At 37.2% G+C, this 14,576-nt stretch overlaps 1 protein-coding gene across 4 annotated transcripts in view; it reads left to right on the top strand.

Moving 5' to 3' along the window:
- Window positions 1–9,416, top strand: part of PARN (poly(A)-specific ribonuclease) — a 43,840-nt gene extending 34,424 nt beyond the window's left edge. For all 4 annotated transcript variants that reach the window (XM_039732251.1, XM_039732250.1, XM_039732253.1 and 1 more), the window contains 3 exons: window positions 1,938–2,127; window positions 8,111–8,304; window positions 8,518–9,416. In XM_039732251.1, coding sequence (XP_039588185.1) covers window positions 1,938–2,127; window positions 8,111–8,304; window positions 8,518–8,570 — 437 coding nt within the window. In that variant the 3' untranslated portion in view covers window positions 8,571–9,416. The remainder of the gene's footprint in view (window positions 1–1,937; window positions 2,128–8,110; window positions 8,305–8,517) is intronic.
- The last annotated feature ends 5,160 nt before the right edge of the window (window positions 9,417–14,576 follow it).

Raw genomic sequence — 14,576 nt, 5'->3', positions numbered from 1 at the left:
CAATGATGAAACAAAATACTCAGCATGTAACATTTTATATTAAATATATATGCTATATATGTATAGACATATATTTGTGTGTGTATGTGCCATATGAATGGATTGCTGTAAAATTCATGCCTTATTTTAAGAAAGTAGAATTGACTTTGTACAAAAATACTGACTCTTGCACAGATTTATTTTACAATTATATTTAGACCTCAAATTATTTGTTTTTCTTCCTTTAGAAAGGGCTGAGTTTATCAGGGAATTAAATGGCAGACCCATAACTTTGGCTCATATCTTGTAGCAAAACAAATAATGTTATTGTGTTTTAACAAATGAGTATGTATCAGATGATCCATGGTAACTTTGTGCTTGATTTTAGCGAGTAAAAACATGCTTGAGTTTAACTAAACAAATTTTACCCCAAGGAATGTTGGCTGGCATGCAGTAAACTCCAGTGAGCCTTATTAATTCATTCATGATGCCTGCCCCATAACTTCATGGGCAATAAATATTGTCCTAATTCTTACAAACAGATCCTGTAACTTCGCAGTTCAAAACAAATATAAGGGGGATGAAAGGAGGTATGTGTGACACTTGTTGGTTAGTGCAGCTATCCCATGGGGCTGTTAATCATAACTACTGCTGTCTGTGCTTGGGATTAAAATTAAATAGTCAGCACTCTTGCCTGGTCTTATGTACGTTGCAACAGCAGCATTTATATACCATGGCAGGTGTTATAGGTATCTCATTTCAGTGTTACACAGCAAAGATGCAGAATGGATGATCCATCCTGAAAGAGGAGAAAAAGCCACATCCACCCATCTTCCTCACCTTTTCTGAAATTTTTTGTTGGAGCTTGCCATCTCTAGTGCTTGCACCAGAGGTAGCACAGAATACCTGTATTTAAAACAGCTCAGCTAGAATCCCAAAGTGGGATGTGCATCTGAAATGGCTCTAAAAAATTGGAAGTACGTAATAAAATCAGGATTTTTGTCTCCACTATAATTGCAGTATTTTAAAATGTGCAGAAAAACAATCTGAGGTTGGAAGGGGGTTTGTTTTGCTTTGTTTACATTTAAACTGGTTTACTGGTTGGTTTACAATACTTTCTTTCAGAGAGCTAGGCTGAAAGCAGCAGAAGACACCAGTTGACAGTCAGTTTAATTTGCTGATTCATCTGTTACAGGGATGGCATCAGGCCAGAGCTTGGCTCGCAGACTAAAGGCTGAGAGCTGTGAAGATGCTGGGACTTGAAGGAATGTTGTTAAATTGTTACTGAGTGGAGGCAGTGAAAGTTTTTTTCTTCAGTTTTAAAGTGCTTCTAATTTTGCATTGACAGAAATCTTTCTACCTTGAACTTGAGGTGTTTTTTGGTTAAAGGGAGATGAGACAATAGAAAGATACAAGGATGGAACAGCTGGCTGTTAGTTAAGTGCTTCTTCCATGGATATCTTGTGCAACCAAAAATGCAGCTCAAATAAGCTTATGTTTCACAGCAATCAAACAGAGTTTTGGCAGAGGCTTTGCAAATGTCGTCTTTTCCTGGCAGACTTGCAAAATAAACCTGCTGGGTTAAGTAATGAGACTAAAAGGGAAAAAATCCAGGAAATCTTTTCTTGCCAACAAGCAATCTGGAAGAGGGTTACGACTGAAGAACTGATCGTTTCTAATTTAAAAGAAATGTCTTAAGTAGATTTAACTCTTTTTGCACAAAGTCTGACTTTGAGAAGAGCTTTGAGCATCTAGTTCGACATTGTGACTTCGAGAGAATATGGAATTTTGGGGTTTTTTTGTTTGGTTTTTTTAATTGCTAGACAATGGAACTAGAAATTGTTTTATGAACAGAGCAAATAACTTGCAGCCTTCTGCTTTTCAAAATAAGCTATTTCAGTAGAGGGCATGCTGTCATTTAAGTGTTTTGTATATAATATCATTCTCCTCCTCCATAGCTGTAAACACCAGCCGGTATGCTGAAAGTTATAGGATCCAGACATATGCAGAATATGTGGAGAAAAAACATGAAGAAAAACAGGCCAAGAGAAAATGTACAGAAGATAGTTGGAAGGAGATGGAGAGGAAGAGGTTAAAAACCCAGTGCACACCTTACGTTTCCCAGAGTCGATACTACTGTGTTAACAGGTGAGATGTCTGCGCTGCCAGCTCGTGTTCTTACTGCATTTCTGTCCAAAATCTAGCAATTTCCAGGTAGTTCTTAACTAATACAGGCCATTTTTTCTGTATGTATTTCTTTGCATATAAATCAGCAGTGGTACATCAGCTGTCAAAAGACGATAGGTAAAGGAGCAAAGGGAATTTTCATCACAAATGTGATCAGACAAACTTAAATGCTGGGACTTGAGGGCAGGTCACATCACAGCTTCTGAGCTTGGTGTAGTAGCATCATTTATTGTAACCAAAATTTCAAAATTATTTTCTTTAGTCGTATGACACTTGTGAATGGCTGTGTCATGTTGACACTTAGTTGTCATCATATATTCTTTTAAAGACCATGTTGGTTTTGGGCTGACTTTCCATGGTGCTAATAGTGCCACAAAGAATGGTATAAATTCTCTTCTAGAGCTGTCCTGGTGAAGTTGTCCTTATGCTTCAGAAATAGGATAGCAAATGATGATACTTGCAAGGCTTTGAGCTTTCAGTATAAAACTTGAAAAGGGCTTTAGTTCATTATTTAAGGACAAAATTAAGTCAGGACATGTTCCCTGTGTTGCTGTGTGTATTTGTTGTTCCATATTTATCTGCTGATATTAATGACAGGTTTTGGATATGATGGTAACAGGCAGCTTCTTTCTCACTCATCTGTGCAGCTGAGCGTGTGAAGAGATTTTTCGTGTTAATATAATTTTATAAGGAACCTATCAAGTTATTGCCATTCTTCCCCCTCCCTTCTCCTGCACTGTCCCCCCAGTGCTATGAATTCTGTAAGAGAATAAGTTTGAGTGGAGTGTGTAAGTTACATTTCTCTAAGCAGATGTTTTGCTTTGTTTTTGGGGGGTTTTGTCTCCTCCTCTTTGCCCTGTGGTTACACAAAGCAAATTTGGTGGTCATAAAACCAGTGCTGAGGTATTTCTGCTTTATCTTTCTTGGAGATTAAATTCTAGTTCTCATTATATCTTCCTGTAAATGTTAATTTGTCATGTAACAAATTCACTAAACTTATGATTTTGCAGGTGTGTGTTTTGGCAAGCTGTCAGATGTTCATGGCTTTTGTCATGGTGGGAATTCTAAATGCGTTATAGACGTGTTTGATTCAAAAAAACATATGGAGGAGTGATGATACAATCCGTGTCAAATGAAGCTGGTTTAATGGAACTGTTGTACTCAGGGGTCCTGGGGAGTCCCTGCTGTGAGGAGATGAGGAGCTTTTAGGATTCTCCTGGAGCAGCCTGCACGTGGCTAAGGCTTAGCTCTATAACTAAGGTGGTAGACTATTAAGTAGTCTGGAAATACTTACTACTCCTTGAGTTTGCTGCAAAGAAACACTTAGTTCTAGTTTTGTTTCTGCCAGAGGAGGTGTCTCCTCTCAATGGATGCTGGAGTTTGGGTACCTCACAGGCTCCAGGCAGATGTAATGATGGCAGCTCATGAAGGACAGGAAATGCAGAAAGCTGATTTGCTGTTGTCTTACAAAGAAGTTTAAGATCCACCACAAATGAGTCATTTGGAAAATTGCTGAACAAAATTTTCAGTAAATTTTTTTCCCTAAAAAAATTTGAGATACCCCAGTGAGTTGGTTGTCTGAGTACCTACTCTTCTTGAAAATTTTAAATGTATTTCTTCATCTAGTGTTGTAAAATTCTACAAGAAGTAGGTTTTTGTTTTCATGTGATCAGCATTTTGATAGCCTTGGATAGCAGCCTTTATTTTGTTGACAGATCTCTTGTAATTGATGTTACATAATTTTTTGTTCTCTTATTATTGCATTAATAAAGTGATTTGGTTCTGTCCCACATTTCCTCTCATGCTGGTCTTTTGACATTTTTTTTCTTAATTTATTTTTATTTTTTACCAGTTATATTTAATTATTTTGTCAACTTATATTTTGTAAATGCTTCCTCTGAAGTATAATCTGTTTAGATTGAACGTGGAAGTGCAAACCATGGTCTTTGATTTCACTCAAGATGAACTCTTTCTTTTCCAGAAAAGGTATACAAATATTTATATCTAAAGGTATATAAAATCTTTCTATTTTATCTATTATATACAATTACTTTGATATAAAATATAATATCAGTATTTATATGAACAATCAGGACAAATAAGTATGTGTGCATGTATATTTGCCCAGATTAGTTGAAGTCATATCTAACTCAGCACTGTGATGTGTCCAGCAGCTGATCCCTTATAATAGCTTCATGTTACTACATCCTTTATTTATTTATTATTTAATAAGCTTGCTGCATCAGCTTCTGCCAAGGAGCACAGCTGCAGGATAGCTGTTTCTCTCCATGATGACAATGTGTCCTGGTTACTTTTTCATTCAGTAAGGAAGTTGTTGAATATTTCTTGTAAGGAACTTCTGTCTTAAATTGACAGACTGATAAATATGTAACAAAGGTTCTATAATTATTGTCTTGTTGATAAAACTATAGTTCTGTATGGTAGAGGAATTTCTCTTCAGAAAATAAAGTTTAATAGTATTAATAGCAGTCACAAGTTAAATTATTTATAATTAGTATGTATCCCTTGCATTTAACTTAATACTACCCTTAAATATAAAAATTTATTTCAATGGAAATATGCCTAATTATTAATGTAAGATGGAGAAGTAGATGAAAAACTGCTGCATTTGACAAAATTTCAAGTAGTAAATAAGATCCCCTTGTCCAAATCTGTTGCTATTCAGGACACACATAGGAAACAGATGGAACTGGCTGTGTTGTGCTTAGCAAATGACTGCCTGCCAGCTCTGCCATGACTGTTAAATGCATGGCTTTAGAGCTTTGCCTTAGCAAAATAGTGTTAAACCATAGCAGGAAAAGTCAAATAGGGTATGCTCTATGGAAAGCTAGGTACCCTGCTCTATTTGTACTTACTTATTCTCCTGATCATCATCTGGAAAGAGCAGAGTAAGGGCAATGCCAAAAGACCCGTATGAAGTACAAGGAAGGGATGCAATATTCTGCCTAAAACTGAGTGCTGCATCTTCTGACAATTCAGGGTGCTGTTTGTAGAATGAAGATTTGCAAAATGTCTTCATTTTGCCAAAGATTATCTAATTTTTGAAATGTGCAAATGTTTCTACTTGGTTTATTGATGATGATTTGTTTGGTTTATTACAGAAATGCTTGTTTATAGTGGTTTATTACCAGTAAAGAATAGGAATTGCAAAAGCTGAGGTATTAAGGGTATAGATAACAAATATTGCAAGTAAGTTATTATAGTGTTCCTGCATGTAGTGTTATTTTAGGTGAATTCACCTGTTCTTCAGCTGAAATAACTGATCTTTATGATGGATCGGTATCTATTCCCACACCTCGATGTTGTTTCAAGTGTCAAGAGAACTTGTAGTTTTGTGTAAATGAAATTTATTTGAAATTGTAGGTCCTCATATATCCAGGCCAGTTACAAATACCTTGTTGTGATGAAGTGTTCCTTTGAAAACTCAGACAAGCTTTTCCAAAACAGATGTTAAATGCTACATCATCACAATTGTTTTCCTGCCTTTTGCTCCCCTCCACTTGCTGATTCTTTCAATTTAATTACCATAGTACTATTTAGATTGCTACTGTTTAGTATGTCTTGAAATATATAGAGTTATTGCCTGGTTAGCTGATGTACAGGTGTGTTTTAAAACCTAAGTGTTACATGGTGAGAGGATGGTGTAAATCTGTGTCTCTGCATGGTCATAAGGATCATAAAAGAAATCTGTCTGCATTGGGCAGTGGCTGAAAGCTATTGCTGTGTTTGAATCTTTAACTTTGTTCAGTTGTTTCTCAGCTGAATGGGGAAGTTGAGGCAGATATGTGGACACATCCAAAATAACTGTTATAATTAGAAAACTGAGCTTTGAGTAGTGCTCTAACTCATCTATGCAACCATACTCATTTATTACTAAGTGCATAAATAGTGTTGCTCTAATCTTTAATCTTATTTAAGGTTAAAGAAGAAGAAGACATAAGAAAATTAACCCTTTCTGCTCTAGAAGCCATGCAATCAATGAATGAATAGAAAATAAAATTATTTGGGAGAATAATGGTTCTTCATTTTAAAATATGTTTATTTCATATTTTGTGCTGCCACTTTTTGGTGCTGGGCTGTGTTTTTTCCCCATGAGGTATCTGCAGGAGGACCATAAGGCCTAAAATTAATTTTTATGTTGTACTTTGGTACCCAGCTAAATGTGCACTGAAGGTCAAGAACTTGTTTCTCTTTATTTGCAATAACTTCACAAGAGTTTTATGGTGGAAAAAATTAAATTCAGCCATAAGACCATTCAAGAAGGAATCTTCTTCCTACAGTGAGTGCAAGTTCCCTTCTGAGAGCCAAGTGCTAAATAAATCCTGGGATCATGATTTATGGTTCCTGAGTTTTTTCTTCATAATGTATTTTTCAGAATGGCTTTCCCCAAAGTAGAATTCTTACAAGCTTTTCTAAACTGTATTTTTAAAAAATAGTAGTTTTTCATTTCCTAATGCTCCTTCTTCCCTAGACATTTTTTCTTTCCAACCCTAGTTTTTCCCTGTTTTGCAATCTTGAAATGTGTACATAGGATTAACAGTTCTATCCAGCTTTTTATTGGTGGTGGTTGTGGTATGACTCAAAATGATGATTTGTAAGAAATCATGCAAGAAGGCCTTCTGTGTGTGAATGTTTGGAGGAAAAACCAGCTATTCATCAAAGTAAATGGTGTTTGTGCTCCTAAAGTGGATGTAAGAGCATGAGATGTAATCATATGTTTCATCTTTGTTTATTGCCTTTGGACATCCCAGACAGACTCTGTTTTAAGTTGCAAAATGTTCAGCTGAAAAAATTCCATTTCAAAGCCAAAAGTATACTGCAAAATTTAACAGTTCTTCCTTTAGCTGAAACCTTATTGAAACACTTTAATTCACTGCTATTGATTAAAAAGAAAAAAAATCCCTTGTAAAGTTTTGGTTTATAACTTAGTATTAATATTTATTTAGCTCACAGAACAGAACAGGGCTTAGATGCATACAGCCATGTTGTGTAGTTCTAATTAAAAAATAAAAGTTCATAAATCTAAACCTACCCTTTTTAAAATTGGTTGTTCTAAAAGCATTATATTAGACATTTAAGTAGCTGGTGTTTACATATCTAGAAGTTCATAATTGGAACTGGTTTTTAATTAGCCCCTTTGCTACCTCATTCTGCTTTATACTCATGCTAATTTGATTTTAATATTGTCATTTGTCTTCTAAGGAAATTTAACAATAGCATTTCAGTGGAACAAAAGCCTACACAAGGTTATTTCAGTGTGTGCTGAATGGAGTGGGGCTCTGAGTTCATCTTTATACTGTGTTAGTCAGCTTCATTCAAATGCTACTAATGAAATGAGTGTACAGTTTTTTGTGCTATTTATTTTATTGGCCCCATGAAAAATAGGAGTCTACCACTTGAAAGCCAGATTTAAAGTTTATATATGGAGCTTGATGGTTTTCTCTACCTTTGTATATAAATGCTTTTAAAGCTACCTGTAGTTCCAGGAGAGAGGTGAAGTTGGCATGTTGACTCCTTCAGTTTCGGTGTGTGGTTTTAAGGCCTCGGTTGTGCATAGTTTGGTGTCTACTGACAGTGCTTTTAAGAGCTTGCATAACTATGAGAGCAACATGTAAAACTGTGCAGGGATAGAGAACTGATTTAAATACATTTCAGATGGGTGATCTCATCAGAATAGCAGCTAAGTCTGAGACAGCAGTAGTACAGAAAATGAATACCTTGATCTACATAAGATTGGATTAGGTAGCAAATTTAAGGAATTTTATAGTTAAGCCAAATCTTTTAGATAATGTAATTTCATGGTACACCACTTAGGACAGTTTATTCTTCTACATTCTTAAGCATTTAATAGATGTACAACAATGTGTACCTATGTAGTAGTTACTCTTGACTTTTTCCCAATCATCTTTCTTCTGTGTTCCAGTTTTACAGGTACCAGTACAGTGGGAAAGAGAAGCATGAGTCCTATTGAGGAGGAAACTGTTTCTGATGATATGGAAGAGGGAGAAGGCCAAGATCCAGAAAATGATCAGACAGACTCCTGCGCAGAGTCCCTTCCAGATGGTAAGAAGAGAGCCAAAAAGTTGAAAAAGATCAAGACAGAACAAGTTCCAGCAGGTAAGTGCTAGAATCATGTTAATGCACATGGTTTTCTCTTCTGTTTGGAAGTGTTCTAGGCCTGAACAGAACTAAAATTCTTTTCCTGAAAGTTGTTGCTTCTAGCAGTAACTTACTCCATACGTTCAAATTTCTTCTTGAAACTGAAGACTGCATCATATAAAAAAAAATAAAATCTTGATGTAATTTTTATTCCATGATTCTGTCTTCTAGGAAGCCTCACAACTAGTTCCTCTGGAATTTTTGAGGTCCCTGAAACATGGTAGGAAACAACTGCCTTAAAAAGTGGAGTTGATTGAAAGCAGTTGAGAGAATACACCTCTTGGAAGCCATACTTTATTTAAATAAAGTGGTGTTAACAAAACAGTATGTGTCCTGAAAATCAGTTTAATTATTTTAAACTGTTTCTTGAACAATCACTGTCAACTTTGCTCGTGTGTACATCACCTAGTGTATGACTTGTCGTTGATCCTGTGAAATCCTTGCTGTTGTAACTGATGTTAGGTTTAAGAAGCAAGACTCATTGTCCTTTGGTCACCTCCTTTGGCATGCTGGCTGTGAACTGTACAAGAACTGGCACTCTGTGATTTCGTGCTAGGCTGTTTCCTTTGCTTGGGGAGTGAGCACAGCTCTCCTAATATTTAACTATTTTTTCAGGCAGCTTCAGTATGCTGTCAGCATTCTGGGAACAGGTGGAGCTGCAGTTTTACTTATTGCTTTCTACCTGTTACTTTATCCAGGAACATTTCTTGAATTTCTGTTCTCTACCCCCACCCCCAGTGCAGGTGGTATTCATCTAAATACAGCCTTACACATACTTACCCTGTCAAAAAACTGTAACTTAAAAGTTTCTCAAACATTAATTTCCTGGTGGGAGGTAGTTTTTCTTTGTTTTCACATCTGTTGTTCCCACTTTTAAATCCTGATTCTGTAAAAAATGTTTTTTGGTAAATGTGATGAACCTGCTAACTGCACCAGCCCTTTATTTGTTTAAAAAAAGATCTGCATTGGTAGATTTCAGAAAATGTTTGATATTTAAATTTTTGTATCATGGAAATAAAACCAAAATATGTATTTCCATAACATGAAAATTAAAGACATTTTCTTAGGAACTGGTTTGTTTTTATTTATTAGCGCCTGAAATGGTTTGAGTGAGTTATTTTTTTTATTTTCCATCTTCCTAGTATAACAATTTTTTGTCATCCTGTGAGTAGCAGACCATTTTGTTCCATGGACTATTTTCAAGATATTTGTGAAATGTAACCAAGAAAAGCAAGCTTATTGTCATAAGATTTAAATTGCTATGTGTTTCCCTTGGAGGGTGAAAACAAAAGAATTCTACAAATCAGCAAATTCAGAACCATTTCTGAGGAAGAGTGGAATATTAAGAAGGCTTCATTATATCATATTTACACTAGAGTGGGAACCACTGTCTATTAAATGTGGAACAACCTGTTTGAAGCTATGTCAAAATTCATGGGTTTTTAAATGATTGTCAACTTGCATTAGAAAGGGAAAAAATAATTTCAAGATGTTAAATGTGAAATGTTGCATTTCTAACCTTAGAATACTCCCAGAAGTACTATAATTAAATTGTTTAATAGCAGCTCTATCATCACATTCTCACATTAAAATGTGGGAAAGAAGACTTGCTATTAGTGATGCAAGGGAAAATTAGTAACTGAACTCTTCTGCTCTCCAGAATCCAGAGACTTTTCTTCCCCAAGACTCGTGACCTTGGAACTAAATACTTGAATCACTTTCATCTTGAGTATCCAAACCAATTGTAAATTTAGTTCTGAGAATATGTGCAACATCTAGTACAGTCAAATGGAGTCTTCATCTGTTGTGGAGGTGATTCAGGTAAATCACATGGTGTTCTATCCAAATGTTGGAGTGAGTTATTAACTGTATATCCTAAAGAACTGGCTTAGCATGATTTGGGACAGAGCTTGAGTCATGATGACAAAAGGTTACAGAAGCATTTAAGGGGATTGTCAGAAGTACAGGTTAAGGGGCAAGGAATTAGCTGCTCAAGAGACACAAAGGGCCTCAGTGTCGCAGAGAAATCCACCTGAAGTCTGTACCCTGAGGCCATTAGGATCTTCTTCACTCTTGAACAGCAATGCTTACATACCTGCAGGGAAAATTCAAGTCTTAATTACATTATAATCCAATGTCTTAAAACTTGCTTCTTCAGAATAGGCTGCATACATACCTGTCTACACTACAAAGGTTAACAGCTATACTCACTATTTCTATGCACCTCCTCTCAGGTGTCGTTTTGAGAAGCTGGATGTTATTGATCTCTATCAGTAATTAATACCGCTTAAGAAAACAGGGTTCTTGCATGCCCTAGTCTTTATGTGTGTTTGATTTTACCAGCTGACACCTGGGTAAGCTATTAAACTGTGCTGGATGGGGCTGTAACGTTGCTGACACTGAGTGTGGGAGTCAGGGCCGGCAGTGTCCTAAGCAGGGACTGACGCCGCTCATCCTGCACCAGACCCGCTCTTGTCTGGGGTTTGGTCCGCTTCCCGGCGCCTTAAATGAAATCATTAATTCTAGAAGGGAAAGAATGTAGCTTAAATTAGATCCACATTTATTTCATAATGTATGTTTGAAATATATGCATAGAATTTGTTTTGGGAAAGCAAAGCTGTCATCACTAGTTGTGATGGCTCTGGGGCTTCCTGGTCACTGGGGGTTTGTGCTGTTACTGACTCCAGAGGTCAGTGAATCACAGAATATCCTGAGGATCGTCGGGTCCAGCTCCTGGCCCCTCACCGGACAGCCCCGAGCTCTGCCGTGTGCCTGGCAGCGTGGTACGGGCGCCTCTCGCCCTCGGTGCCCCGCTCCCCTCAGGGCCGGGCGGGCGCTGGCGGCGCGGCCGCCGCCCCTCCTCTCCCCGCCGGCCGTGTGGGGCTGGGGGCTGCAGCCGCCCTGAGTTGTGCTTGTGCCTTGCGACTGTCTGAAGGAGCAGGCATGACCTTGCCCTCGGTAGTGCTGACGTGGAACGTTTTCCTCGGCAGCCGTGCAGCGGCTGTGCTGCGGCGCTGGGTTCCCCGCGTTCCTGCTTGGGGCAGGGTCCGGAGCGGGCAGGCCTCCCCTCTGAGGGGACGGAGCTGGGGGACGCTGAGGAGGTGTAAGAAGCAACAAGCAACAATGTATAGAAGTGCTGGAAGCAGGCGTTGGAGGAATTGAGGAATTGCCTTGAGAAAATGAGGGAATTTTGGGAATTTTGTAAGTGTTTTTAAAAAAAAGGACACTTGGAAGTGTAGGCCTGAACATGGCAGTCTCTGACGAAATTGTGTGGAGAAACGTGAGGGAGGTGAGCTGAAATCCTGCCACTGCACACCAACGAGAATTAGCTTATTTGGCTGGAACTGAGACTTGACAGTGGTAATTTATCTGTGGTGATGGAGTACTTCAGTGTTCACCTCAGAAAGCACACTAAAACTGTATTTGAAATAATAATTTTCAAATTCATCTCAAGTACTTATGGGTGGGAAGTGTTAACGAGTCAAAATGCCCAGGATTGCAGCACAGGATGTAGGAATTTGCTGGCATACGAGAAATAGGGATAATTGTCCTGTGGACTAAGGGAAGAGTGTGAGTGTCCCTAAAGCATGGATTTGAGTCGGAACAGGTAAGAGACTGAATGAATCTTATATGAAATTAAGATTGTGAGTGCAATGGCCTGTTTGTGGTCTCAGATTTGAGCTTATGATTTGGAGCAAAAAGTTAAAAGCTTCAGATGATTTAGATGGAGAACTAAATTTTATGATGGACCCAGTGGTAAAACCACGAGAGAGATAGAAAGCTGAAACTTCTTGTGATTGTGGGAAAAAAGTAAATGTTGTAATTCTTTCTTTCTTTAAACTTTTGAGTTCTGTCATGGTGCCCAGAAAATGTCTGGTACCCTGGATGTGTTCACTGTCTTTAAATCATAGTAAATGTAATGCAGACAAAAATGTCCTCTGTGATTCAGAGTCAGAGCATAAAGACTCCTGACAATCAAAAGTTCTTGGCTTCTGATGTGTTTAGACTACTGCCAGCTGAACAGATGTGTACATTGAAGAAGATTCCTCAAGTTACTCCACAGTACATTTAGTAAATGAATAAATATTTGCTTGTTTGTATTGTACTGTTACAGCTTTAAACTAACGCTACATGTGTGCTTTACAGATATACTGCTACATGTTCATTGGATGAGGAGCAATTGATGGTGGGTTAGTCTGAATTTTATAGGGTCAATGAATACATATTTAGGATGTTCTTTTTGCTGCAATAGGTATGCAGGAAGCTCATTTTAAAGGGTTTTTTTTTTTTTCTCTTTTCCATCAGAGTAATTGTTGGCAGCCATGTGCTTCCATGAGTGCAGTGCTGTAGCAGATCACAGGTCAGTCCCAGCTCAAGGCAAACTTGTATGGAACACATCTATTCAGAAATGCAGTATAGAAAGCATTCAGCCAAACTGGGAAAAGTTAGTTTCCCTGCATGTATATTAATTTCTGAAAAGAGCTGATAGCTCTATTTGTACACAAGCAGTCAACAGTCTGCAAGTTTTGCAAACAGTGTTGTGGTTTATTACCAGAGTGACCCTGTATGATGGGGCAGGTGTGGTGTGCAGCTGAACATGAACGTCTGGAGGTTGCTGCTGTGCTGAGCCACTTGAACCCTAATCTGTGACCTGTTTTCAACCCATCAAATGACTGAAAATACAATTGTATTAAAGCTGATTGCTTAAAAAAAACCTTTGAAGTTAACAATTCCTTTTATTAGCCTCAAAAAGCTTTGCACTGTTACTGAGGTAAGAATGGCTATTTTATTTGACTTTAAATATGTATTATAACTTTGAATAATTCCTTCAGATGGGGTTTTAAACTTAGAATGTTTAAAGATGACTGAACATGTTTAGTTCATGTGTATATACTCAGGGGTGTTTTTTTTAATTTGTTGTTCTTTTTTTTTTATTAGATGTTAGGTGACTTAATTGTAGGATACTTCTTACTTCAAAAATAAGTCTGCTCCAAACATATGCATATGTCTACAATTTAAAATTTTTGCATTAGGGGAAGTTGCTTGCCTCATTTGCAATAAAAAACTGATACATGTTTGCTAACATTACCACAGCAATTTAAAATTGACCCTCCATTCTGTTTAGAAAAGGTCTCTGCTTCAGCCTTTCCTTCCAATTCTTTCATATGCTCGATTTAATTTCAGTTGTCCAATTTTTGATGTGCTGTTGAGAAGCTGCCAGTTACCATCAGAAACCTGCTACAATGGTGTAGAACTGCTGAAAGTGGAAATAATAGTTCAGTTGTTTGCTCCTGTGCTGAGCATGTTGTCTTCAATGAATAATGCAGTGTTGCAAAGAGATGATTTGCCAGAGAATTTCCCCTCAGTATTGCTGGACTCCCTCACCCATAGACTGGTAACCCTTTCTGCTGGGTTGTGCCACAGTCCCCTGGGGTTTTACAGTAATTGTTACTATAACAGATTAAAGGGTGGTAGTACTCAGTGATGAGTCTGTGAAGAAGTTAATGGGAACTGGCAAATTTTAGGAGGTAGATGAGGTGTTGCTTGAAATGTTTAATATTCCATTCTCATAGAACAGATCTGTATTTTTAGTGTACTGCATTTTTAGTGCTTCAATCAGGTTCCTTAATTGAAGTAAATTCTTCTGTCTTGTAGAGGGTGCAGCTCTAAGGTGTTCCAAAGTGTTTATAACATCTTAATAATAATTTCTAGAGGTATATTTGCAATTATGTGCAGAAGAATTTTTGGTTTTAAACATGTCCAAGAACAGGAGTTTAAAATGTAATTGTTCATTTAATTCATGTCTAATATGAAATTTAGGATAAGAATGTGTCTGAAGTAAAAAGGAGTTTTAGTGGCAGAATTGCTTGTTTAGTACCTTTGGGTCTTTTTATGCCTTCTTTTTGTTTTTGAAAAAAAGAACTAGAAGAATTAGACTAAATATAAACTAAATATGAAAACATTTTAGAGTGATGGTTTTAGCAAATACCTCTTTTCCTTACAACCATTCTGAAAGATATTTTGAAACCCTTATGATGACAATATGAGTAATAGTTCATATTGAAATCTAAATTAATGTAGTTTATCCTGAAAAAAAACCATAGCAGCAGCTATACAAATTCTTACAAAACTGTTGGATTTCTAAGAAGACTAAAGAATAGAATGATGCTCAATTTAATATATTTCCATACTAGTTGCACTCAAATATTAGCAGGTGGAGCTGTTTTTTG

The sequence above is a fragment of the Passer montanus genome, unplaced genomic scaffold (genome assembly GCF_014805655.1).
Source record: "Passer montanus isolate IOZ18808 unplaced genomic scaffold, ASM1480565v1 scaffold8, whole genome shotgun sequence".
NCBI lineage: Eukaryota > Metazoa > Chordata > Aves > Passeriformes > Passeridae > Passer > Passer montanus.
This window is presented reverse-complemented; position numbering and strand designations above follow the sequence as displayed.